Raw genomic sequence first — 27,361 nt, 5'->3', positions numbered from 1 at the left:
ACCCTGTTCTGTGGTTTTGGACCACTGTTTCTATAAGAAAAGGGCACACTGGGAGCTGTAATGATTTGGGATGGTGTGTGGGGGCAGTAGTATCGAGGTCAAGGTGGGGAGTGAGAATGGGGGTACCCAGCCTGGCTTCTCCCTTGCTGAGCGCATCTAAGGCTGTTCTTGGTGTGGGGTTGTAGGACCCTTTGCTGTCTTGGGCATCCTAATGACCCCAGATCTCCTTGTGTCCCACAGATGGCATCCACAGTGTCACGGCTCTCTGCACTTTGCGTGTAACCATCATCACAGATGACATGTTGACCAACAGCATCACCGTCCGCCTAGAGAACATGTCACAGGAGAAGTTCCTGTCCCCGCTGCTATCCCTCTTTGTCGAAGGCGTGGCCACAGTACTGTCCACCACCAAGGATGACATCTTCGTCTTCAACATCCAGAATGACACAGACGTCAGCTCCAACATCCTGAACGTGACCTTCTCGGCGCTGCTTCCTGGTGGCGCTCGTGGCCGCTTCTTCCCATCCGAGGACTTGCAAGAGCAGATATACCTAAACCGGACACTGTTGACCACCATCTCTGCCCAGCGCGTGCTGCCCTTTGATGACAACATCTGCCTGCGGGAGCCCTGTGAGAACTACATGAAGTGTGTGTCCGTGCTCAGGTTCGACAGCTCGGCGCCCTTCATCAGCTCTACCACGGTGCTCTTCCGACCCATCCATCCCATCACTGGCCTGCGCTGCCGCTGCCCCCCAGGCTTCACCGGGGACTACTGCGAGACTGAAATTGACCTTTGCTACTCCAGCCCATGTGGAGCTAACGGCCGGTGCCGGAGCCGAGAGGGTGGCTACACTTGCGAGTGCTTTGAGGACTTTACTGGTGAGTGTCTAGAGCGTGGGGACAGGCTGTACTTTGCACAGAGGCTCACAGTGCACATGTGGTGTGAGGGTTTCCTGTGAGTCCCAAGAGGCATGATGTTAGAAGACAGGTTCTGGGCACAAGTGTCATCTCTGTGCATTTTAAAGTGGCCTTGGGTGGCAGTTTCCTTAGCTAGCAAGGGAAGCTGCTTGCTGCCAACCTCCCAGGCCTCATTCATCTTCCCTAGGGGGCTTGTGTCACCCTCTTCATGAAGACTTTAGGAGGGGAGGCTCTAGGTGAGACCTGCTGTTGCCACCCAAATGCATCAGATACCATGTATGCATCCAAGTCAGTTCTGTTGTTTTGAGACATGGTCTGGCTCCAGAGCTGAGCTTCCCTTTGAAATCATGGCAATCCACCAACTTCAGCTAGTTGTGAGTGGCTTTAAAGTTAAAGCCCCTTTATTCTAGATTTCCAGTTTAACTGGCTAGTACAAAACTGTGCAGCCAGGGTAGAAACTGTGAACCTTTAACCGCCTGGGTCCTGAAAGAAGTTAGCAGTTTTAGTCATGCCTCGTTGCTGCAAAGACTGGTTCACCTTCCTCCGCCTCTCAAGATGCTCTTAACGCAGCATGTCCTGACCAGTCTTGAAGACCAGCCTCTCCAATTGCAGTCAACGGTTGTTTTAACAGTAAAGAGGCAGCCATGGAGAGCGGTTTAAAATGACATTGCACACCCACAGATCTTGTTCTGGTCTTTGGTCTCCTGTAATGTTCAGTTACATCCCATTTGGAAAGCCAGTTCCCATAGGCTCGATGGTGAACAGATCATCTTTCTGGAAGGCTCTCTGGGGACTAGGTGGAACTTGATTTGCACTGGAAGTGACTTGGAGATTCTTCTATCTGTAATTAAGGACTTTAGTATGGACACCTGAGGGTCCTCTAGTGTGGGAATCTTATCTGCATATAGCACACATTAATTGCCCTGTAGGTTTTAGCGGTGCATGTGGAGCAGGAAGAGAGAGAGATCTAGGTAATGAGAATAGAGAGGGGAAAGTGAGTGTCTGTGGTTTTGTGCATCTGAAGAGGAAGGGACGTCACTTGGAGAACTTCACAGCGCATACGCTGAGCTGCCAGGTTGGCCCATCGGCATCTCAAGTTGGTTATTGTCTGGGAACGTGGAGGAGGGAGAAGGACATTTGACTGCCCACCCCTGTTCTGTTCCCCTCCCTGTCTGTGGCTGACTGCCAACAGGATGTGGGCAGTTCTTCCTGCTGTCTGGCATGTGCTGATCCCAGATTCCTGCCTCTCAGGTGCCTGGTAGTGAGCAGGAAGGAAGGCAGAGGCCTAGGAGATTCTCTAATTGTCAGTGTGTACCTCAAGTGCTGGGGAAAATGTGTGTGTGTACATGCGTGCATGTTTGGAGGCGGGGGCTCCCGTCCTCTGCCTCTCCTCCCTACAGCCAAGCCTATTTTTCTGTACTACCAACAGGACACAGGGTGGTCGTACCCTTCCTACCCCTGACCCCAGGCTTCAGTAGTCATCTCTTTGGAAGTCTTATGAGACCCAGCTAGCTGCATGGTCAGCTCCCTCCTGACAGAGAAGCATGAGGGTGAGGGGGCTCATTCCCCAGTCCCTCCCTGTCCTCTGGCCCTGTGTGGAATGATTTGTAAACTCTCAGACAGAGAAGCTGAGGCCACCGTTGTAGGCAAGATTGGTGCCCTCCAGGGAGTAAACACCGCCCTTCTTCGTCATGCCCATTCTTGCCACAGACATTTACTGCACCGAGCACCTGCTACAGATATTCTCAGAGTGCTTGCTGTCTGCCAGAGCAGTGTTCAGTCGGACTTTACCCTATCTCTGTGGGCGAGCACTCAGTCACTTGATGCGTTCTCTTTCCTTGATATTTAGGACCTTCCCTTCCCGCCTTTCGTCATCTGCAGGGTGACATATAACAGCTTCCACTCCAGGCTTCATCCCAGGGCTACCATTAGTTGACCTGTTAGAGGTCCTCAGGGGATGATATGACGGTGCTGGGGCAGATAAGTAAGGCCGCGGTGGCTCTGTGGACCCTCAGATTCCCTGCAATGATGGCTGAGCCCCTGGAAGCAGCCAACTGACTTCGGAAGCTCTTGGGTTTCCTCTTCATCAGCAAAGTCATTTCTAGAAGGACGATAAAGGGGCAGTGGCCACATCCATCATCTCTGAGATGTGGTGATTGACATGAGATTAATTTGATTCTCTTTGGGTACTGGAAAACATCATGCTATTTCCCTTGAGATAAAACTAATTAAGAGCGATTACGTCTCCTCGATTCTCTTCCTTCCCTCTCCTCCGTTTTTGCCTTTGAAGCACTCTCTTTTCTGCGTGGAGGTAATTGTGCTCATTTCTTCACGATGAAAGCAACGCTGTCGTCACGCGGCTTTAATTTCTTGCTCTCCGGTAAGCTGAGCTGGAGCTCTAGGCCTCTTCATGGTGAGGTTGGAATTGGCCCAACTGTGCTGGGAGCCCTTGACTTCCTGTGTCGTGGGACAGGAGGCTCGGCAGCAGGAGCTGGCAGAAGGAAGGCATCAATTAATTTCAGGAAAAGTTCTCTGAATTCGCCAGGGAGTGTATTCCAGATAGCTCTCCTGAATCTCTGAAACCATCCTGGCTTTAGAGGTGTGCCCAGCCCAGGGCACCTGCATCCCATGGTGTTTGTAAGGGGAAGGGAGCTGCTGGCCCCTTATGGTGTGTCCCTGAAGATACAGCTCTGCATTGCCACCATGGTTGGGTTCATCTACTACCTCATAGTTGGGAAAGAATGAGACAAGAAGACTTCAGACGTGGGCTCTGGATGCATAGTAGGTAGTCCCTTAATTTCTCAGTCCCAACTGGTGAGATGGCCCGGTGGGTAAAGGCACTTGCTGCCAAATCTAAGGACCGGAATTTGATCTCTTGTGGAAGGGATGAACCAAATCCTACAAGTTTTCCTCTGACCTCCACACCTGCTCCGCAATAAATAAATACAGATAATTTCTCAAGCCTGTAAACAATTACAAGCTTGTTTCCTTCCACGCTTGGCCTCTCAGTCTTCATTTGAGGGGCACTGTGTTTTGGGTTTTGCTAAACCATGAGCTCCCATGCTGACCCTCATCTCCCAGCTTCCTCATCTGCTGACTTCCTGTCCGTCTACATTTACCCTTCATATGCTCCCTGAATCTGCTGTCCCCTGCCCTCGGAAGGTTCTGGAAGGTTTTCTTGCACTTTCTCATTAGAAACCTTTTGGTTTCTTCCTTAAACATCACATGCGTCCTCTTTATTTGCTGCTCCACTGTCCCATAAGGTAGACTCCCTTATCTTCATGTCTGTCCCCAGCCAGCAATGACTTGGAGCTCATTCGTAGCAAGCACTTCATATTCTTTGGCAGAAAGCTGTTTCCTGTTCTAAGGGCTGTGGCCCTAAAACTCCAAAGGCCCCTTCCTTGCTTTCCACACCCCGGTTTTGCTGGTCTTCTGGTACCTGCTGGCCTCTCTTACCACAGCCCCTTGTATCTCAAGTGGAAGCCTCTTGCCCATCCCTATCACCAGGTAGGCGCTTCCTACCCCTATGTGTCCGCTTAGTAACCTCCCCACAACTGTGTACGATCTATGGGGACAGAGACACATTGCGGATAGGACCCTGTAGGGAGAGCTCCCTCTCCTCCACAAGGCCCTTGCACCTGCCATTTGTCATATGCTGTGGTCAGAGTGACACCTTTGCTGCTTTTGGTCCTTAGTGGGAAGAGACAGGATCTTGTCTGTCCCGTGTCCCTTCCCAGTCATTAAGATCTTTACCTTTGGGTTTCAGGCCTATGATCAAGCTCCAAATTGAGTTGGGACCCACTACTGCAGGCTCCTGGGCATTTCTAGGATGTCTCCCCCTCTCATCTCTCCCTCTCCCTCTTCTCCCTCTCTCCTTTCTTTAGGGAGACCTGGGAATAGCTACCTAATCATCACAGATCAACACCTCCCCTGAGGTACATTCCTGAATGACAGCTTTGATGTCAGCAGGAGAGATAGTTCAGCTGAGTCCAAGTCTAGGAGGGGCGAGGTGGTTGCTATCCCAACTAAAGCTAGCCTTGGGTGTCCTTCCCAGAGGTGTTCATGGGTGAAACTTCTTTGTTAGGGTCAAGTTCATTCTTGACCCCTAATTTGATCCCCATTCTTAGAATGCCCCCGTCCCCACTTCTTGTCCTCAATCAGCATGTTTCAGCAAATCCAAGCAAATGGTGCTTGCACAGCTGCGGAGCACAAAACCACAGCCCTGGGCTATGAGCTTGCCTCTGTCCCCCATAGTAATAGTAGTGTGTAGAACTTGGGGAACCCTCAGTGGCACCCACTTTGAACTTTGTAAAAGCTCCCCCAGCACCTTCCCACTTGCTTTACGAGCCTCTCCAGACTGTGGAACCCTCCAAGGCCTCCTGAAGCTGAGGACGTCTTATGTAGGTTCAGAGCCTGAAATACTTGACGCAAGAGCCCAGCCACCTGTCTGCTTGTGGGAACAACCTTAAAGTCGATGCTAGCCCTCCTCTGCCCTTGTTATAAATATAGATATTATCCAGCTCCACTGCTGTTTGAGGTAGAGTGCTGGTGTCCTGTCATCATGGAGTACATTAACATACCAGGTGCCACCATCAAACAATTCCATGCTGTGTTGTTCCTGAACTGTGTCCTGGTCCTGCAGGGCCACCTCCTTGAGCACAGGAAGGAAGGCGCCCAGTGGACTGAAATCTACAGGATATACCTCATCTGCACGGGGAGTGGATCCCAACACTCTGACATTAGTCCCTAATGTGGGGGATAATTATCAGTTAAAGCGAGAATCATTTCACTGCCTGTAATTAAAATCTCAGCTAGAGCAGCGAACCCTTTCAGACTTTGGGAGAAGAGGTTATGTTTTCTTGTTTTCTTCTCGTCATGGGCGCACCTACCTGTTGCTCTGGCTCTTTCCACAGCGTGGGTTGCAACACACCACCTTTCTCTCCGGTGCTGTCCTGAAGCTGGGTGCTATTGCACTTCCGGGTGACCTGATTTTCCACTAAGTCTTGTCCTTAGTGATCCAGGTGTGGGCAGATCCAGTCTGGACGCTCCTGTGAACTTTAACCCCCAAAGCCAGGGCAAAGGGCAGAAGGAAAACGTAATGTCTTCCCTTACGTCTGAAAGGGTTCGCCGCTCTAGTTGATTTTAATTTTAATTTCATTTAATTACAGCCAGTGTAATGATTCTCACTTTAATTGATAATTATCCCCCACACATCATGGCAAGTGTTAAGCATAGCTGACTGGCCACCAGGATGATCCCCCCACTCTCCCCATGTCCTCTTGTGGGTGGTGTTAACAGAACTCAGGTTGAGCATCCCTAACCCAAAGTTTGAAGTCCAGAATGTTCCAAAATCCAAAACTTTGCATGCACCAACACGATGTCAAAGTGGAAAATTCCACATCTGACCTCACGTGATGGGTTGCAGTCAGAATGCAGGTGTGTTTAAAAATTTGTATAAAACGACCTGGAGGCTACATGTAAAAGGTATACATGAACCATAAACGAATTTTGTGTTTAGACTTGGTACCTATCCACGAGATCTCATTAAGTATATGCAGATGTTTCAAAAAAAAAAGATGTTTAAAAAAAGAATCTGAAATCTAAAACCTGATCCCAGGAATGCTGTCTTCCCTTTTTTGGATCAAAGTCTTTTGGGGGGTAAGGGTTGACGCTTAAACTCATGATCCTCCTGCCTCAGTCTCCTGAGTGCTGGGATTTCAGGTTATGCTGCCACACTTACCCTTCCAGGTATTTTGGATAAGGGATTCACACAGGTGAATTAAGACCGTCAGGGTATAGTCCTTGATGGTTCTGAGGCCGCCGTTGAGGTATGCCCAGAGAGCTGCAGCACCCGAAGGTTGCAGGGGTCAGCACTTCCTGCCTCTTCTCAGCTTCTCAGTGCCTTGGCCTACAGCTGCATACCTGCAGGGTCTGACTCTTCACAGTGCCTGCTTCCCGTGCCTTGCGCTTCTCTTTTCCGCAGACACCAGGCACTGAATTAATGCATCCCCAATCCAACACGGCCACCTCTGAACTTGGCTTTACCTGCAAGAGTCTAGGGCCAAATAAGGGCCTCCTCACTGGCACCAGACTCGGGCAGCACTAGTCTGTTACTGTGGAGAAAATAACCCACCCTGCCCCGGGATTCCTCAAGCTTCTCACTCACGTGCCTGTCAAGCATCTACCTGGGTCAGGGGCATTCCTGCTAAGAGGCAGTTTCCCTGATCATCACTTTCCTCGGGGGTCCTAACCAGAAGCAAGAGTGGACTGAGGGCTAGCAATCAGCTTGCCGATGGTCAAGGCAAGAGTGAAGAAGGAGAGTTAATAGGGAAGGGACTGGCCAGTCTGTGCTGAGACCTTAGGAGGCCCTGCCCTGGGTATCTCTGCCGTTGGTGAGATGGGGCCTAACTTCCCTCCTCTTGGGAAGTGTGGGTGTCTCTGTATCACTTGCTATTTGTGCTAGAGGGCTTGCAGGTCATCACAGATGAACTCACTTGAGGATGGGGAGGGAGCCAGGCTCTAAACTGAAGGCTTGGCCAGTCTGCCTCCTCTCGAAGGCTCCTGTGGGGAGCCTGCTTGCCTTCCAGCATCTGGAACCACCTGTGTTGTCCTTCACCTCCTCTGCCCTTGCATCCCTCACTCTGACCTCCCGACCTACCTCCCACGGGATGGGATCCCATGATGGCTTCGTCCCTTCTCCCAGTAATCCGGCTGACCTCCCTCTCCTGGTCCTCAATGTGTCCCATCTGTGGAGTGCCTTTTGCAGTGTAGAGACCCAGTTCTCAGGTGTTGGGTGGCATCTTCTTTGGGTCCATAATTTTGTGATTACTACCTCTGGCCCCACCAGCCCCTGGCACCCACTGGACTGTCAATAAAAACTTGCTAAGGGCATAGGAGAGCTAGCAGACCCTGCGACTATAGTTGACTGTCATCTCCACACCCCCACCCCCCGTTTTAATGCCTCTGTGGAATTCTGGTCACCAAGCTTTGCTGGAGAAACTGAGCCTCTGACCTGAGCGGTGACCCCAAAGGACTTTAGGGAATGCATCCCTCTGCCATTCTCCGCCCCATCCATTTTCTCCATAGCACCAGACAAAGCCCCTCTGTCTTGCCTGGGACCACAAGGGCCAGAGCAAGAGCTATGCAGGCATTGACTCAAAGCAAGATGTTTGCACAAGACCTGTTCAAGGATGTCTCCTGGGCACACCACTGTGTGTGTGTGTGTGGGGTGTCCCGTGCTAAAGGGGGTCTTCAGAATCCCTGCTGGGGCTGGGTACACGGTCCTGAGGAGCTATACACTATAGTGTCCTCCTCAGGCCAAACATTTGTGCGAGTGTACATGTGTGCGTGCGTGCGTGCATGTGTATCCATATCCATCTGTGTGCTGGTAGTTCTGTCTGTGGGGGCCGTAGAGTTTCCAGTTGGGTGTAATTCAGACTTCCAGATGGACCCCCACAACCACAGGACAAAGTCCCCCAACCCGTTCACCTCTTCCCAGTCTCAAGGTCTTCCTTCCCTGTCCCCTCCTTTCCTTCTGCCTCTGTTTCTGTTCCCTCCTTTTTTGTCTCTCTCTCCTTCCCTTCTGTCCCCCTTCCTTCTGTCTCCATGTCGCCATAGCACCCTAACTGATAGCAACTGTTAAAGATTGTGTTAAAGGGCCAGGGAGATGGCTCAGTGTGGCAAAGGCGCTTGTTGCATGATCCTGGCAGGTGAGTTTGATCTTTAGAACTGTGTAAAGGTGGAAGGAGGGACCAGCTTCAGTCTCTCTCTCTCTCTCTCTCTCTCTCTCTCTCTCTCACACACACACACACACACACACACACACACACACAACCAATTTTTTTTTAAATTAAAGATTGTGTTAAAATAGTGACTCTCAACCTTCCTAACGCTGAGATCCTTTAATACAGTTCCTCATGTTGTGGTGACCCCAACCATAAAATTATTCCAGTGCTACTTCATAACTGTAATTTTGATACTGTTATAAATTGTAATGTGAATATCTGATATTCAACCCCAAAAGGGGTCATGACTCTCTGGTTGAAGACTGCTGTGTTAAAAAGTTCATTTAGCCAGGCAGTGGTGGTGCACGCCTTTAATCCCAGCATTCAGGAGGCAGAGACAGATGGAGCTCTGTGAGTTCAAGGCTAGCCTGGTCTACAAGAGAGCTAGTTCCAGGATAGACATCAAAGTTACACAGAGAAACCCTGTCTTGAAAAACAAATAAACCAAACCAAAACGAAAAAAACCAACAAAAATAAAGACCTCAAATAAGAGGCAGAGGCAAGTGGATCTCCAGGTTCAAGGCCAGTCAGCTCTCTTAGTAAGTTGAGTTCCAGAACAACCAGAGCTACCTAGAGAATCCCTGTTCGTTCAAAGTTCGTTTAAATCTACAAAAAACACATTGTGGCCGTTTGGCTCCTTCACCTCTGGTCATAGAGTTTTCCCATCTCAGTGTCTTTACTCTGAGCACCTCTTGATTGCTGAGGACAGTCCCAGCTCTAGGGCTCAGGCTATGGGCACGTCCTCTGGCAGGGTGGATCAGCTTCTGGCCTCTTTGGCCAACATTGACTTCAAGGCCAGGGCGTGGAGGTACTTTATTCTAGGGGGCGTGTTCCAAGTGTCACTGTGGTATAGGACCCCTTTGGAGCCGCTCTGAACACGGGAGACTTAATGTGGTACCCCACCCCCTCTGGCTCTGCAGGCCCCAACCCTTAGCCAGGCAGGTGGCTTCTCAGGGTAGGGAGTAGTGTGGGTGGGTGGAGATCTGGTTCTTTGCCACTGGAATGCATTTTTTATTTATATTTAAAAAAAATGGGTGTGACTGAAGTTCTGAGAATTTGCTTCAAAGACAATGAAGTCATCAGAAAGAGACAGACCCTGGACAAGCCCCAGCACTGTGACTTCTCCTGGCCTCAGGGCTTCCTGCTCCCACCTCTCTGTTCCCTTCTCACAGAAGCCACGGGAAGGGGCAGCAGGTGTCTGGGCCCTCTGCTGAGACCTTCTGGGTAGCCTGGCCAGCAGGGAGGGGCTGCGCCACCTGAGCTTGTGGCTCTGAGAGACTGGGCTTCAATCCCCAGGAGGTGAGAAAGTCAAACAAAGCTGGCAGCTCCTTAGGGGGAGGGGCGGAGGGACTAGAACCTGGCAGTCTGCCTGGAGTGGGGAAGGAGTGAGGGCCTGAGGCAGGGTGGGTGAGGAGTGGGGGCCTGGAGTGACAGTTGCCTGGGGGAGGAGTCAGGGCCTGGAGCAACAGCAGCAATCCAGGACCTTTGCCAAATGAGTTCTATTTGCTTACCCAACCTCTCAAGTGCTGGAGATGGCTCCTGGACACAGGTACCTGGACTGCCTGCCTCCAGGATAGCCGTACAGCCAGCAAAGCAAGAGTCATTTGACTGGTTTGGGGCCAGCGAACCTCTGTCCTTCGCAGTGGTGCTTAGAACTCCTGAGGCCCTGACCATCATCTCCCGACACCCTCCTACAGTGCAGTTCTTTGAAAGTCAATCCAGATCCTGGATGCTTACACACTCCAGACCCATCCCTGCAGACTCCATACAGACCCTGCTGATGCTCGTGTGCGTTACCCTTGCTGCTGTGTGATCTGGCACATGCTCTGACCGTCTCTGGGCCTTCTGCACATTGAGGCCTGCCTAGAAGGGAGGTTGTCTGATCACGGCCCCGACCGGTCAGTGATGTGACTGCTCTCATGGTGGTAATAGCATTTTTCAACCCTTGACGTGGCCCTGGTACCAGCCAGAGAGAAAGCATCAGGCTACTCCTGTTTACCTGCCGGTCTCTGCGGTCTCTGCGGTCGCCTTTGCAGAGCAGGCCTGCAGGACGCCCTCTCTCACACCATGGTGGCTGCGCTGAGGACTCCTGCAGATTTTGCTTCTGTCCTGGAGCGTCATGTCCCAGGCACTGGGTTGTTCTGAGTGACCTCTGTGCGACCCCTGTGTGGAGTGGGGCGTTGCTGATGTGACCATCTTTCCCAGTCTTTCCCACTTCGTCTCTCCAGAAGCACGCGGCAAGGAGCGGAGTGAGAGGCTGCTGTTTGGCACCAGGAGAGGGCCCCAACTGATCTGTGGTGGGGACTATTTTGCACGTGTGTCGGTACCATGTGTGCTACCATGTGCTACATGCTTGAGGCTGGAGGCTCTTCCTCAGGTCTACTTAGAATCTGTGGGCGTGGCAGGGGTTCCAGGTCCAATTGCAGCCTCATGACCCATCCTCCGGGGTGTGGAGGGTTTGCTCTGTTTGAGCTCTATAGTCTGGCCACACCCTTTAAGCCTCTTAGCACATCTTTTCTGTTTTCCTAAACATTTTGCCTGTTTAAGAGACTCCAGAGCTTCAAGTGAAGGTTCTGTTCATTCTGGTAACCTCAGTGTCTCAACGTGTCCTGTGCCGGGCAATTCATTGCATGAACTTATTGAGGATAGGTGTTGTGGATGAATAGATGGATAGAGGGACGGGTAGATAGATGGTAGATGGTTGAAGGGATAGCTAGATCAATGGATGGGGGAAGGGCGGCTAGATGGGTAGATGGTGGGTGGGGCAATGCATGGAACGCTATAGACTGATGGATGGAGGAAGGGTGGGTAGATGGGTGGATGTGTGGTGACTGGGTAGAAGAAAGAATAATGACTGAGGGCAAACATGGAAGGGTGGGTCATTGTGCTTAGTGCTCAGTGACCTATGATGGACACCTGCCTTTCAATGCCCCGCGGTGCTGCCGCTGGTCACAGCACTTCTGTGGTCGAGGAGCTGCTGCCCTGAGTTGCATAGTGGCTGGCATCTTCTTTGCTAGGACACAAGGTTCCTCTCTGGGCCTGAGTTGTGGTGGGGCTTCGGGCCGCTCTGGGGCTCTGTGTTTGAGACCTGACTTTGAATGATCCGCGCTCAGATTCCAGCCCTTACCCCGTCCCCACTTCCCTCGCTTGCTGTGTTCTCCACCTGTCCTGCTGATCCTCAATTCTGCCCGAGCCTCCAGTTTCCAAGTGTGCCTTTTGTGTGTTGCGTCTGAGTTTACTCTTGGCACCTCTGGAAATTCTAGTTTTTCTACTTTAAAGCCCTCACGTCTTTATTAAGGGAGGAGGGATTGTCCTTTTATTTAGTTAAAAACTTAAATTGGCAAATCTTTCCCTGCCCTTCCCTCCCAGGAAGTACATCCTGCCCTCTTCGAAGTCTTAAGGGTCTGAGCACCACCCTTTGAGGCTGAGTCAGGCCTTCTGCATGGCTAGTCCTGCTCCTGTGTGTGGTGCACTGAAGTGGGTCTTGTGGCCAGCAGCTCCCCAGCTCAGACCCCCATCCCTTCCCTCAGACTGAACATGATTACCCTCTGCATTGTGGCTTCCATGGGCCTCTCATCTCCTAGAGCCTCCATTCTGAGTCAGAAGCCCCGACTTTCCCACCTACCAACTGACTCCTTCCTATGACAGGCACCCCATTTGCCTAAGTCTTATGATGCTGGGCTTTTGGTTAGACTCAGGTCAATGGCGCTGACAGTACTAGCTTGGGTCTCTGAGCAGACAGGACAGTACTCATCCACATCTGGGCAGGGGACTTGTTAAGTGATGGGACACACATGAGATTCAGGGCCAGGCTGGCCTCAGCTCCAGGGCGTTTTTCTACACAACTCTCTCCAGTCTTTTCCATGTGGGTTTATGTGTCTGCAGCCTTAACAGCTGAGGCCAGTGTCCCTTGTGGGCAGGGACCTTGTGACATGCTCCATGAATTATGGAGTTCAGCGAATTATGGAGATCAGGTTGTCCAAGCTAAACTTACCTTGGTGTGGATGGAGGGGCTGCCTATGAAATGGGGAACCTGGGTGGAGATGGGGAGGCATGCTCCCCGGTTGGGAAATGAGTCAGCAGCATTTGACTCTGAGCAGAACACCTGGTATGTTCGGGGAATGCCAGATTCTGAACCGTGAAATCTTAGAAAGGGACAAAGTTAAATCATGACAGTAAGCCCTGAGAAGATTTATTTCATCAAAATGGCACTGCTTGGTAGGTGTGGTAGAAGGCTAAGGATGGAGCACTCTGGGCCATGGAGTGACCCTGTTTCAGAAACGAAAAATGATAAATCAGGGAGGGCTCAGCAGACAAAGGCACCTGCCGCCCACCAAGTCTGTAAACCTAGAAAAAGGAAGCAAGAAAGGAAGGGTGCGCTGGAGGTGCCTCAGGCATTAAGAGCACTTGCTGTTCTTCAGTTTGGTTCCTAACACCAGCTCCAGGCATTCCAACACCCTGCTCAGACCTCTGCAGGTAGAGGCACGCACAATCATGCACACAGACACACACACACACACACACACACACACGTGTGCTCTCTCTCTCTCTTTCTCTGTCTGTCTGTCTGTCTGTCTATCTATCTTAGAAATCTAAGACCAAAGCGAAGCAAATCCCTTACAGTGGCTCTCTGAGAGCATTAAGGATTCAGGACTCCCAGACTTTGACCTGTATCCTCCTGGGCTAAGATGACTTGCAGAGTTAGAAAACGTCACAGCCCAGTCCTCGAGTGTGCACACTATATGGTCAAGCTGGCTGTTCTAGGTTGGCAGTGCTGGGAGCATGCATAGACTATAAACTGAACACTCCCACCCTCACCCCAGGGCAGCTGGCTAACCACAAGCCGAGAAGTCACGTGAGCGGTAAGTCCAAGGAAAGGACTTAGTGGGCCAAGATGTCACTTTGACACATTGGCTGGAGTGGCAGCTGTGACAGGTGCCCTCACAAAAACAGCAAAGCAGACCCTGGATTGACACCCGAGGACCTAGAGTTGACTCCAAGGAAAGTACTAGAACCTGAAGATGAGGCTCCATCCCAGGCTGGAGTAGCATACCTGAAGCCCAGTGACCACAGCTCACAGCGCCCTGTATAAAAGTGGTGTGTTTAACCCTACAGCTAAGTCTTCTTTGTGTGGGTATCTACCCACACTGCTTGCTTGGACCGGTGGATGAATGATGTTGGCTTTGTAACCTCGTGGATTAAACTCAAACATGAATCATTGCCTTGAATCTGGGGGAGCCCTGGCGCTGTATGATTTCATCCCACGAGCACTCGCCAGTACCTGCTGCATACCCCGCTCTTCTCAGACGCCCCCTCACTACGGGCACCAGTCCAGCACCCTATCATGCAAGGCACCCACTGTGTACCAGATGTTTTCAGACTTGACCCTAAAACAGCCCCTGTGGCTACATCCCCACCCCACACTCCCACATTCTGGTACTGTAAGTGGAGCTGGGAGAGATCCTAGGTCCTGGACCTGTTCAGAAAATAGTGACTCTTCCTATGAGGTGAGCCTACAGTCAGGGACAGGCTCGGGGAGGGGACACAGTGTGACCTTCAAAAGCGGAGGGAGGGGAACCTCAGATCAGCTATCACTGGGGTTCATCATCGGCTGTTGCCTGGGTGCTGAGATGCACAGCCTTCTGCTTGGGAGGGGAAAGGTCAGAAGGACCATCCCCTGAGCGCTGGAACACAGCCTGGGAAGCCCCCCACAGTCTCAGGGCCCTGGTCTTATAGCGGTCACACTGAACAGACATCAGTTCTAGGACAACTGAGCCCGGAATGTGGCCTCACTGGGAAATCAGGTCTTTGTCGATACAGCCAGACACTTGAGGTGAAGTTATACGGGACTTGGGGTGAACCTTCTTCCATCTTCAGGGTCTTTAGGAGATAAAGTGTGTGTACTGGGGGAGACTAGATACCCCTGGGGCCTTTTTGGGTCTTAAAGAGGAATTCCTGGGCTTCAGGAGAGGAAGAGAACCCCATGCTCAAGTGACATTGCCACCCGACAGCCAGGTGGAACTGGAGATAGGAGTGTCTCACAGGGCAAGGCTGGCCGCCTTTTCTGCTGGGAAAGTTTGGGTATTTCCTGGAGCCCAGTGCCTCCCAGGTCTGCTACTCTCGGGCCCTGGCTGTGGGGAGGGTGACGGCAGGGCTCTTTGTCTTCACGGTTTAGTGAGCACAGTGCCAGACTGTCTCTGGGGCAGCTTTGTTCACAGTGCTGGGCTAACCTGGAATATCGTAGAGCAACACTCCTGAGGGAGGGAATGTGAAGGAAGAGAGATGTATCTTAAGCTCAATCTGCACGTCAGTGATGGGTACTCACAAGGGCTGCCTAGAAGGGTGTGAGCACTGGCTGATGTGTGAGGGTGAAAATGTGTGTGTGTTGGGGGGGTACATATGTACATGGTTGGTGAGGGGCGAGTGCAGCTACAGGTGTGAGCATGTGTGTGTGAGGTGAGACTGAGTCTGAGACCGTGGGTATAAGGGCGCATGTAAGGGTATGTTTACAAGCATGCGCACATGGGCACGTTGGTGAGGATGTAATGGTCTGAGTGGGTCACCTGGGGTGTATGATGGCATGAGTGTGCAGGTGTGTGTGTGCAAGCATGCGAACTCAAAGCTCCCTGCAGAACGGCCAAGCCAGGAGCCATGACAGGCAGAGCAGCTGGGGGAGAGAAAGTGTCCACTGTGATAGACTTGAGATGAGCAAGCACCAGACCAGTTGCCGCTTACTTCTGTCCATTTCTCTGGGCCCATCCCAGCCGGTGCAGAACCAGTAGGTGGATGAGAACACACCCTCCCGGTCTAAACCTGGCCTACGCCTGGCCTGGCCCCAGAAGCATTTAGGATCCTTCCATGGCCTATGTGTTTGTGAAGGTGTATGGTGGATTAGCGATGTAGATTTGTTCTCTGGGATACAAAGGCAACAGCTTGGGACTCAGAGGGACTCAGCCCCAACACAGTCAGTAGAGGAGAACTCCCAGGGGAAGATGGCCCTATAACCCATCATCTTTGGGTCACCTCCAGAGCGGGGTGTTTCTGATACTTCGAGAGCAGCCCGTGTGGCTCTGCAAGCTGACAGGAAGCTCTACCAACCGACAATCCAGGTCCAGTTGTCCCTGTGGCATCTAAGCCTCTGAGCCTGAGTCCTCTCTCATCAGCGGTCAGCTGTGTGTCTCAGGACATCCACAGTCCACTGGCTCTCTTAGCCACTGTGCTGGCTACTCTTTATTAACACGAGGCATCTAGAGTCACCTGGACATTGAGGACTTCAACTAAGGGGCTACCTCCATTAGATTAGCTTGTCAGGGGCATGTCGGTGGGGCAGCTTCATGATTAATGATTGATGTGGGAGGCCCAGCCCACTGTGGGTGGAACTATCCCTGGGTTGTATAAGAAAGCAAACTGAGCAAGCCCTGAAGAGCAAGCCAGTAAGTATCACTCCTCCATGGCCTCTGCTTCAGCTCCTGTCTTTGGGTTCCTGCCTTGATTTCCCACAATGACAGACAATAGCTGAAATAAACTGTTTACCCCCGCCCCCAACTTGCCTTTGGTCAGTGTTTACCACAGTGTGGGGCAGGGAAGCAAACCAAGACGACCTTCATGTGACCTCCGCTTTCTTCTCCAGGGGAGCATTGCCAGGTGAACGTTCGCTCAGGCCGCTGTGCCAGCGGAGTATGCAAGAACGGGGGTACCTGTGTGAACCTGCTCATTGGAGGCTTTCACTGTGTGTGCCCGCCTGGCGAGTATGAGCATCCCTACTGCGAAGTCAGCACCAGGAGCTTCCCGCCCCAGTCCTTTGTCACCTTCCGAGGCTTGCGGCAGCGCTTCCACTTCACCGTCTCCCTTTCGTAAGTGCAGCCCGTGCGTGTGAGTATCCCTTGGGAAGGTACCTTCACTTTCCAGGCTCCGGGTGGCCGAGGAGGCTTGTTCAGGGTTAGATGCTGGACCAGCTGCTCAAGGGTCAGATCATTGCCATGTTGATAACAGAGGAGGTTATTTCTGCACAGTGACCGCAGAGCATCAGTGCTGCTGTTTTTGAGAAGGGAACAGACAAAATCCCAGGCCTGGAAACTGACCTGGCTATGTGGGTCCTGTCCACAGCCAACATGTGGATATTGTTGACATGTTCGTAGCCAGTGGGGCAGGCCCTGGAATCAGACCTTCCATGGCATATGTGTGTCACAAGGCAGGCTGCTCAGACCCCAACTGCCCTACCTTGGTCCCTATCTGTGACAGACTGAATGTGTGCTGTCTGTACCTTCTCCCCCAGAAGAATTTAGATACTACCTAAAAATATTTGTATCTATCATTTGGAGCCGGAGAGATGGTTTAGCTGTTAAAGTCCTTGCAGGCATGAGAGCCTGAGTTCAAATCCCTGGCACCATGTAGAAGGCCAGGCACAGTGGCACATACATGTGATTCCACAGCTGGGGAGGCAGAGACAGGGGGATTCTAGGGACTTACTGACCTGCCAATCTAGCTGAATAAGAGAACTTTTCTCAAAATATAGTGTACGCAAGCCAGGCGGTGGTGGTGCACACCTTTAATCCAAGTACTCAAGAGGCAGAGGCAGGTGGATCTCTGAGTTCGAGGCCAGCCTGGTCTACAGAGAGAGTTCCAGAACAGCCAGGACTGTGACACAGAGAAACCCTGTCTCAACCCTCCCACACACACACACAAAAAAACAGTGTATGGAGAGTGATCAAAGACACCTGATGTCAGCCTCAGGCCTCTGCACACACATGCTCCTGCACACACGTGTACAGATATACACACAGAATATCAAATGAACTCACTGCATTCTAGGCAGCATGAGCCCATCACAGTTGCTCAGTTAAAAGAACATATAGAATGTCCATTTTGAAGATCTCTGCTAGGTTAAAGTTGGTTGACAAGGGTGAGGTTTCTGCTGGGTGTTTTTGGTGGGCGTTTGCAGTGACTCTCTGCAGCTCAGCTCTCCAGACAGGAGTGTGGTAGTCTCTGTTCTTCCCGTGTGGGTCACCCAACAGCTTTTTCTTCACTGAGCTGCCTGCTGAGGACCAGACCTCTTAGGGTGGACAGAGCAGGAACCTGTCCCTGGGTTCTGCCCCAAGGATGAAGCCCTCCTGCAGAAGTCCTTCTGACCGTAGACAAGTGACTTCTATGTACTCATCCGCTGTACACTGGGCTACCGTGGTCTCTCCCATTGGTGCATGGTCCAAGAACGTGGGGTGGGCCTGGTAACTGGGACTTGCTATTGTCCCCCCAGCCTCAACTTGCCTGATAAAATGAACAGTGTCTGCCTGTTGGCACAGTACACACTGAGTCCTGTTCAGCCAAGCTGGGATAATTGTTGTGATTGCTCCTTTGTGTTAAGACTCTGGTCTCCCCCCTACCCAGAAAGCTTCCCCTTAGGGCACAAGCCTGCAAATTAAGGGCCCTGCAGTAGGATTCCCCTGTGACACGGTATCTGTAACAGAGAACTCCCATAAATAGCCATCTTCCACATTAGAGGAGCGTTGTGTCCCCTGGTGAATGTGTCACAGCCTGTGATGGGTGTGAGTTGGGGGTTTGTAACTCTGGGGTGTAGTCATGGCTGCCTCACACCTTGGTATGGCCAGCAGCTCAGTCATGTGACTTTTGGTGGCCTTTACATATGACTGCCTTAAAACTCAAAGTCACAAGAAAGAGAACAGAAAGCTCCCCCAGAATTCTGCTCCATGGACGTCCAGTCACATGGTTTCCCAGAGCACACATCCTGGAAGCTGCCGAGGCTGAGGCCCCTCTCACCGCAGAGAGCTGCCCAGCCCGGCTGAGTTGCCTTTGTCTCAGGTAGCTTCTGTCATGGCCCGTCTCCTCTTTCTAGTTTCTATTTGCCAAGTGCTGGGGCTCCCAAGTGGGCCCCACTCCCAGCCGCCTTTCATCCCTTTTATTCTTGGCTCCTTCTCCTCTGGCCCCACAAGCCTTGGTTTCTATTTTTGTCTTTCCTTATTTTACTTGCATTTTTCCCACCCTCCCCTCAGCCCTGGGCCCCGGCCCCGTCTCTATTTCTTCTCTGTCTTTAGCAATGGACGGTACTTGCCAGGAGGGCACCATGTAAGAGGGGTTAACCCGGACACAGAGAGTCCAGGATCAAATGGTCCCATGGGTACGAGAGGCTTAGGACATGGCACCTGCTCATGCAGAGACATAGGCGCTAAAGAGGCACTTTAGGGGGTCTCATCTGATCCATAGCAGAAGATAAACTACGTGAACTACGTGTGTTCTGCCTCCAGACATGCTTCTGGTTGGTAATTGGGCTGGCATCCTTTTGAACATGTAGTCTCTCTCTCTCTCTCTCTCTCTCTCTCTCTCTCTCTCTCTCTCTCTCTCTCCCTCTCTCTCTCTCTTTCTCTCTCTCTCTCTCTCTCTCTGTGTGTGTGTGTGTGTGTGTATACATGTGCATGAGTGAACATGGACTTCTGATGTTGATATCATGTGCCTTCTCCAATCACTTTGCACTGTATTTATTGAAGCAGGGTCTCTTCCTAAACCCAGTGTTCCCCAACTCCAGATAGTCTCGCTGACCCTGAAGGTCCCTCATCTTTGCCTCCTAAGTGCTGGGATTACAGGTGGCTACCGTACCTGTCTGGCTTTTGGACACGGCTCCTGGGGAGCTCTGAACTCTGATTTTCACGCTTGCACCAGCAATCTTGATTCACTCCTTCCCTTTCCCCTGCCCACATGGAGTCTTTTCACACTCTGCTGGCCATCCAGGTGTCTCTAAGGCTCCAGTGCATAAATCAGGTCTGACGGGGCCATCAGCATTTCATGATAAGAGTGCTGGGCAGTTTCTCTCCTGAACTGTGGCCCTCTGGGCTCACTCCCTTGACTGGCCATGTCACCCCTGTGTGTCTTCATGGCCCTGGGGTCCTTCATTTGTGTGACATGTCGCTCACCCACAGGTTTGCCACCCAAGACAGGAACGCCCTGCTGCTCTACAATGGCCGCTTCAACGAGAAGCATGACTTCATCGCCCTGGAGATTGTGGAGGAGCAGCTGCAGCTCACGTTCTCGGCAGGTGCGGCCTCCTGCGGCTACAGGAGCATCTCCCAGGCCCTTTACAGATTAAGTTTATCATTGTCCTCATATCTGTGCCCAGCTGCTCACCCTTCCAATCCTAATCCTGTGTCTAGGAATCCACCCTCTAGAAGAAATCAGAGTACAAGAAAATGACATTGTTGCAGTGTTACTTGTTAGCACCAGACAAAGCCTGTTTCCTAAATCAGAATCAGTAAACAAAGTGCAGCGATGGGGACAGAGAGGTAGCTAGTTCAGCAGTTGAGAGCATTTGCTGTTCCTGCACCCACGTGGCAGCATACAACTGTTCATAACTCCAGTTCCAGGGTATCCAATGTCCCCTTCTGTCTTCTTAGCGTACCTGGCACACGTATGGTGCACATGTATATACATAGAAGAAAAACGCTCATACACATAAAAATCAAATAAATCTAAAAATAACAATAAAAAAGTGCAATGCACCTGTAAATTAATGTGATAAATTATGCCAGCATGTGGGGAGCAGACAGACACAGAGATGAGGAATAGGGAAGTGGGGGGGTTAAGATGGGTCATCATGACTCAGGTTAAAGTCCTCAGTGTAGGGGTTGGGTAGGGGATGGCTTACCACGGTGGCTGTGCCAAAGAAAAGGGCACACAGCCAGTCTTTATGAACAGCATGTCTACCTTGTAGCCTGGAAGCCTGGTTGAAGACCCCCAAGCCTCTCTCTCTCTCAGACTGTCCCTCTTGCCATGCAGGTGAGACCACGACAACGGTGACCCCGCAGGTTCCTGGCGGTGTGAGTGATGGGCGGTGGCATTCGGTGCTGGTGCAGTACTACAACAAGGTAGGAAGGTACCTCGGGGCCTCCTCGCCTCCTACTCTGGCCAGTGGGGGACCAGTGGGTTTTCCACTTAGGACAATGTTCATACTCTGCAATGTAAAAGCGAGCACCGCTGGAAGGGAATGGAGCAGATGATCTCAGTGGAGGGTTCTGTGAACGTAGCCATGCCCTGAGCTGGAGCTGTGGGGACAGGCAGGGACTCAGATACACTAAGACCAGACGCAGAGAACTGGTTTGTCTGTGGCTTCCGTCAGTTCTAGGCGGGCCAGACACAGCTCGGATGCAGAGCTGCCCTGAGTTGTGACTGGAAGGTGCGTTCCCTGCTCTGAAGACAGGTGTCTCGGTGTAAGGAAACACACAGTCACAAGGTCATGTGCTTTCCTGGGCTGTGATTTTGCATACACACACAGACACACATACACACACACACACACACACACACACACACAGAGTCTGGCTCTTACTGTGAGTCCATGTTGGTCTTTTCTGCCCCTCCCTGATCATGGCCACAGTCCTCCCCAAACTTTCTGAGATCCAAGTCTGGACTAGACCCGCAGATGCGAGATGAGGAACCTCCTTTCTATGCAACTTGTATGGTGGCAAAGGTATTTTCTGAATGTCTTGTCCACGCCACTTCAGGCCTTTGGTACCCGGGATGGCATCTGCCTATTCTTGGGGCCTTAGAGTACGGGGTTTGCCTCTCATTCATCCTTCCCTGCCAGTCACTGCTGTCTCTCTTTCTCCAAAGTCTCCCTTACATTTGCCCTGGGCATCTTTTTATTTCTGAAGGCTCCCCAACCCATTCACCCACCCACCTACCCATAGATTCCAAGAGTGGCCTTTGATCCTCATTCTGTGTCCCTAACTAGGGGTGGAAACGGTCTCTCATTGGGTAAGTGTTAGCCCAGTCAGTCTCTGCAGCCTTCACGGTGATACAGAGGACAGAGTTGCCAGGGCCTGGGGCCAAAAGGCTCCCTGGGGCCCTTGAGGGACACTGAGCTGGTCAGCAGTACTTGGACTGGGGTTTGGACTTCCCCAGGCCTGTCCCCAGCAGTGGTCGTGGTGTTGCACAGGGCGCAGTTGCCAGAGAGAAGAGCGAGTCTCTACAGTCCACCCTGTCCTGTTTCAGAGACTTTCATTTGATCATAAAGTGTTGGCCCTGTGGATTTGGGGACAGTTATTATCAATATAAAGGATGCTGCTTGCACATCCCCTGACTGACTTCCAGTAGCTCCATGGGAAGCAGCAGGATGTGGCTCTCTCCCCTCCATTCTCTCCTCCCAGGACTCACAGTTGCACGGGGTTTCCTTTCTGTGATATCTTAATCTCATTGTCTCGTCGATTTCTTTGGGGGTGTCACTCCTGTGTTCTCCCATGGTCTTTCCCCGCACCATGTTCTGCACTGTAGATCAGTGTTTCCCACCCTGTTCTTACCCCCCAGAGAAAGGGCATCCTGCCACCATCCATCCTTGCTATGGCTAAAGGATCGTTGTGACCTCTGGGCACACAGGTGAGGGCTGAGCTCCCATAGCTGGGGCACTACAAACCTCTGGAGTTTGGGATTGCTTCTCTGTGTCCCTGTGGAGAGGGGCGTGGTCACCTGAGCTGCTCAGACACTTTGATTGCTGTCTGTGCTGTCTGGATAGCGGGCCAGATGATGACGGATACAGGCTGCTCACAGGAAGTGGAACACACTTGGCTCAAGGATGAAGTGTCTATGGTTTTGTGCCCCCAAATGCTCCCCTCTCTCTCTCTTTCTCTCTCTTTCTCTCTCTCTCTCTCTCTCTCCTTATTAGACTATTTATGATAAGGATGAAGTGTCTATGGTTTTGTGCCCCCAAATGCTCCCTTCTCTCTCTCTCTCTCTCTCTCTCTCTCTCTCTCTCACTCTCACTCTCTCTCTTTCTCTGCTCCTTCCCCTCCTCCTTCCTTCCTTCTTCTTTTGTTTGTTTCTTGCTTGCTTTTTTGAGATAGGGTCTCTCTGGGTAACCGCCCTGGCTGTCCTAGAACTCGCTCTGTAGACCAGGCTGGCCTTAAACTCAGAGAAATTCACCTGCTTCTGCCTCCTGAGTACTGGGATTAAAGGCATCTTTTGAGTAGAAGGATAGACAGATAGTCCCACAAAGGGATGATGGCCTTGCTGGCCTCTGCTCCCGGAAAGGACAGCTGGGGACATTCACCTTGTCGCCTTGCTGCACGCACCTTGATCCTGTGACTTCTCTTGTATGTGCCTCCTGCCTCCTAGACTTTAATACCCAGGGTGAATGCTCCCAGTGGCTTGTGCTTCCGGAATGGACAGGCCTGTCAGAATGAACCATAGAAAGCCCTGGGCTGTCAGGAAAGCAGTCTGTATTTCCTTTCTTGATTATGTCAGAGATGCACCTCCAGCTTGCTGCTGAGGGAGGGGTGGGTAGAGGAGGTTGAGCCAGCCTTGGTTGCCCCACTAGAAGCCTCTGCATCTGTCTGCTGTGGTTGACTGGAACCCAGATTTGACCTCTTAGCCCTGTTGTGAATTCTCTGTCCTGTGAGCCATCTCAGAGAAGCACACCATTGCAGAAGGCTACCCCAAATGGCCCAGAGGAAAGAGGGCTCCATGCCAGAAGATCAACAGGCAGAGGTGTATTACTGGAATCTATGCTTCTCTTTCTAGGGCTGGGTCCTTTCAACAGCTCCCTCCTCCTCCCCATGAACAAACAGAGCCCTGAGCTCAGGATTAGGCCTTTGCTGGGCTGTTTCCTTCTCTTGCCAGAGGGTGTTTTAGGGAGGAAACAAACCAGTCTCCCTTATATCCTTAAGCCTCCCTGTGTGGGTTGGGTGGGCCACACACCAGGGAATATTAGCAGAGATTACAGTATCTGTCTGTGCACGGCCCTGGTGTTTCTATGTGATTCTGCCTCTGAGGTGCAGGGATAGATCAGTGGGGGCCTGGGAAGACCTGTCAGGCTGGGAATAATTTACAGACTGGGGGCAGCAGCCTGAGGTCACAACACTCCAGTCTATAAGGAACAAAGGAGACCCTGAAAGTGACCTGTCAAGGCAAGTCACTCTCTTCGCTGGGTCTCTGTGTCATTGTAAGAGTCATCCTCAGTGGCCTCTCTAGTCCTGGCTTCTGGCAAGAAAATGTGGAGTGACCTCGGGCTACTGAGGGTGGCTGTGAGAAGGAGGCCTGAAGAGAGGTGCAAGATGATGAGGAAAGGGTGAGCCACACTTTGAGAGACTCAAGCTGTGTCCTGATGGTGGCCTTAGGTTCAGTGGATCCAGCAGCAGAGGGAAGTCCCTCTGCAGACCTTTCTCTGGCTGTGCCGGTGTGAGCACACTTCGCCTGTTCTGCTCACACCTCCTAGGTCAGGTTATTTTTTGGTTGCTGAGAAGATGCGCTCGAAGACTTGAGCGTCTATCTGACCCTGCAGCGAGGGTGTGGAACTGACTGCCGGCTGTGACTATTACATCTGCCCTGCTCTCCCTGAGTGTCAGCTTCTTTAAGGCACGGCTTGGCTTTGCTTTGTTTTCATCCTGGACATGTCAGGTCAGCCTGGCAAAGTATCTCTGCACAGAGACCACGGAGTGCTGGGAATCTTGTGGGACCTGTCCCAGGTCTGCTGGTCCGTGGGGGGGACTTCAGAGAAGCCTGAGGACAGGGTCTGTGGCCCCAGAGAACCCTCTGCACACCTTCACAGTGTGGCTGTGAAAGGCAGTTAGCTCTTTCTTTCTGGTTAAACTGGTATTTTCAGTGAGAAGTTCTTTTGGTTAAGTTCCTTAAGGGGAACAGAGGAGCATGCTGGAGTTGATGGTGGGTGTTCTGTCGAGGTCTTTTCAGAGGCAACCATGACCCGGCACCTTGAGCTTCGTCCAGTCCTTCTCTGGAAGTGCCAGGGAGGTTTGGCTGGCTGGGGATTTGTGATCGTGGTCCCCCTGTAGACTTTTTTTTTTTTCCTGAAGTTTTTGTAAAAGCAGTTAAGCATTTCCACTTCCAGCATATGATGGCTGACGTCAGTACAGAGCATTTGAAATCATTTCTTTGCACTTGAAACTCAGGTTTCAATGCTGGGTTTCTTTTAAGTCACCTTTCAGCTCCCAGAGGTGCTTTTGGGATTGGGAGAGGCACACTACCCATATCCCAGCTCACAGTGGGAGAGGCACTCTACCCATATCCCAGCTTGCACTGGGAGAGGCAAACTACCCATATCCCAGCTCGCAGTGGGAGAGGCACACTACCCATATCCCAGCTCACAGTGGGAGAGGCACACTACCCATATTCCAGGTCGCACTGGGAGAGGCACGCTACCCATATCCCAGCTCGCACTGGGGGAGGCACGCTACCCATATCCCAGCTCGCAGTGGGAGAGGCACGCTACCCATATCCCAGGTCGCACTGGGAGAGGCACGCTACCCATATCCCAGCTTGCACTGGGAGAGGCACGCTACCCATATCCCAGCTCGCAGTGGGAGAGGCACGCTACCCATATCCCAGTTCGCACTGGGAGAGGCACACTACCCATATTCCAACTCGCAGTAGGACCTGGCTGCTTCCAAAAGAAGGTGTAGTTTGGAGAAGAGGGAACCTGCATGAAGCCCCTGGGCACTTGATCCTCTTAAGCACATCTTTTGCTTCATGAAGGATTCTGTCTATGCCTTGTTTTGGTCAGGAAGCCCCAGTGAGAGCTGGGGATACAGAAATACCACGAGTCCCACGCTCTTGTGTGTCTCAGGGATTGACCCAGCTGGGGCTGACTCACAGACACGTATACAGAAAAGCTGAGATCAGGTAGGCTGTGCTTGTTCTAATGGAGGACACCAGCTGTGACCTAGAATCCCAGCATGTGTGTGTGTGTGTGTGTGTGTTTGTGTGTGTGTGTTGGTTTTGTTTTTTGTTTTGTTTTTGAGACAAGGTCTTTCTATTATGTAGCTCTAGCTCTCTAGCTGTCCTGGAGCTTGCTATGTAAACCAGGCTGACCTGGAACTCACAGGGATCTACCTACCTCTGCCTCCCAAGTGCTGCAATTAAAGACATGCACCACCCTCCAGCCCAGTAGGTGTATCTTATCCATCTGAACCAAGGCAGGTTTATGCTCTACAGCTGCACAAGGAAGCAGGTTTAGCTAATGGAGATAGAAGGTCTCTCTAGGGAAGCAGTCTCACAGGTTGCAGCCATCCCTGAGGAGGAAGCCATGGTCCATGGTTTCTATACACATTATTAATTCCCCCACTTGAAACAGAGGAAGGCTTTTTCCTCCCTCTGAGCCTCATCCAGGGAAGGTTTTGCCACTTCCGTGGACTGAGGCGTTGAGATCCTGTGTCAAATAATCACTTCACTCAGGACTTCATCTGCTCTCCACACGAGGACCGTTTAGTGAGACCCTCCTCACAGACTTCGTTGGCGAATCAAGAGTATCATGGATTTGGCTGTTCCCACCTTAGTTCTGAGACAACTCCCAGCCCACTGGAGAAGTGTGGACATGTTTGGCGAGGTTTGTGTGTCCATCTTGGACATATGGGGCGGTGTGGTCTCTTCTGTCGGTATGCGCAGGATGTGGGCAGGAAGTGGGCTCTGAGGGCAAGGTGAGTCTCCAGGGGAGTTTCCATGGAGGAATTAGGAGGTGAGAAACCACTTGGGGTTCTCTGCCTGGCACAACTGGCATTCGGGGTTGATGACTCTCTGTTGGGAGAGGGGCCATTCTGTGTCCCCAGCCACTACTCATGAAATGCCACAGAATCCGTGCCGTCGTGAAGACTCATATGTGTCTAGCTACTGCTGCATGCCCTCAAAGGATTGTCTCGGTTAGGGATATAGGGGTTAGCTGGGGATATAGGGGTTAGCTGGGAGGGACTTGCAATGGTTAAGGTGGAAAGCCAGAGCAGGAGACAGGTGTGTGGTAGCAGCAGGCAGTTTGTCTTCAAGGACACTCAGCCTTCAGCATCTTGCACAGAGACATCACTATGGTGACTGTCTTCATCACACTGGCCTCCTGTAGCTGACAAGGCTTGTGACGTTCCTCCCAGTCAGGCTGGCTGTTGGGCACTTGTGCCCGTCTTGTTCAAGGGATGACCGAAATGGTAATCCTCCTCCTCTTCCTCTTCCTCCTCTTCCTCCTCTTCCTCTTCTTCCTCTTCCTCCTCTTCCTCTTCTTCCTCTTCCTCCTTCTCCTCGTCTCCTCGTCCTCCTCTTCATCATCCTGAAGGGCAGTATTTTTTTCATTATTTTCCCATTAGTTCCATAGTAACCCAGTAAGTTAAGCCCACCAATCCAAGTCCTCAGGGGAAAGCTATGGCATATACTCTGGTTTTTGTGCATCTTCCCTTTGAAACATGGACTAAATCGGTATTTCTCTCCCAGCCTGTCATGCCTAGGGTCTGCTTATGAACACCCCATAATTAGGGAGCACATGTGTGACCAGCCAGAGTGCATTAGCTGTGAGAAGAGCGGGCACTGTGCAGATGTGATCTCAGTAAAAAAGAAAACCAGACAGTGTGCAGGAACTGGGAGATCCCAGGGCTGGAGAGATGGCTCAGGGGTTAAGAGCCCTGACTGACATGGGTTTGGTTCTTAGGGTGCACGTGGCATCCCACAAGCATCTGGAACTCCAGTTCCAGGGCATTCGTCATCTTGTTCTTCTAGACGCAGCATGTCAAGTGGTGTGCATACACGTGCAGGCAAAACACCTGTACACATAAAAATCTCCAAAGCGTTGCAGAATAGTGTTTTCAAAGGATAAACAGTAAATCAAATTGACATGATTAATGTCAGTTTGGGTTGCCGTATTTCCCTTGTCTCCATTTATCTGCTGAGAAGAG

General features: G+C 51.6%; 1 protein-coding gene across 3 annotated transcripts in view; it reads left to right on the top strand.

The window, feature by feature from the left end:
• The window catches only part of Celsr1 (cadherin EGF LAG seven-pass G-type receptor 1), a 140,001-nt gene that overhangs the window by 61,162 nt on the left and 51,478 nt on the right, over window positions 1–27,361 (top strand). For all 3 annotated transcript variants that reach the window (XM_087899159.1, XM_087899160.1, XM_087899158.1), the window contains exons 2-5: window positions 241–879; window positions 16,333–16,555; window positions 19,631–19,746; window positions 20,484–20,572. In XM_087899159.1, coding sequence (XP_087755285.1) covers window positions 241–879; window positions 16,333–16,555; window positions 19,631–19,746; window positions 20,484–20,572 — 1,067 coding nt within the window. The remainder of the gene's footprint in view (window positions 1–240; window positions 880–16,332; window positions 16,556–19,630; window positions 19,747–20,483; window positions 20,573–27,361) is intronic.

This window comes from Myodes glareolus, chromosome 19, assembly GCF_982192425.1.
Source record: "Myodes glareolus chromosome 19, mMyoGla1.1, whole genome shotgun sequence".
NCBI lineage: Eukaryota > Metazoa > Chordata > Mammalia > Rodentia > Cricetidae > Myodes > Myodes glareolus.
This window is presented reverse-complemented; position numbering and strand designations above follow the sequence as displayed.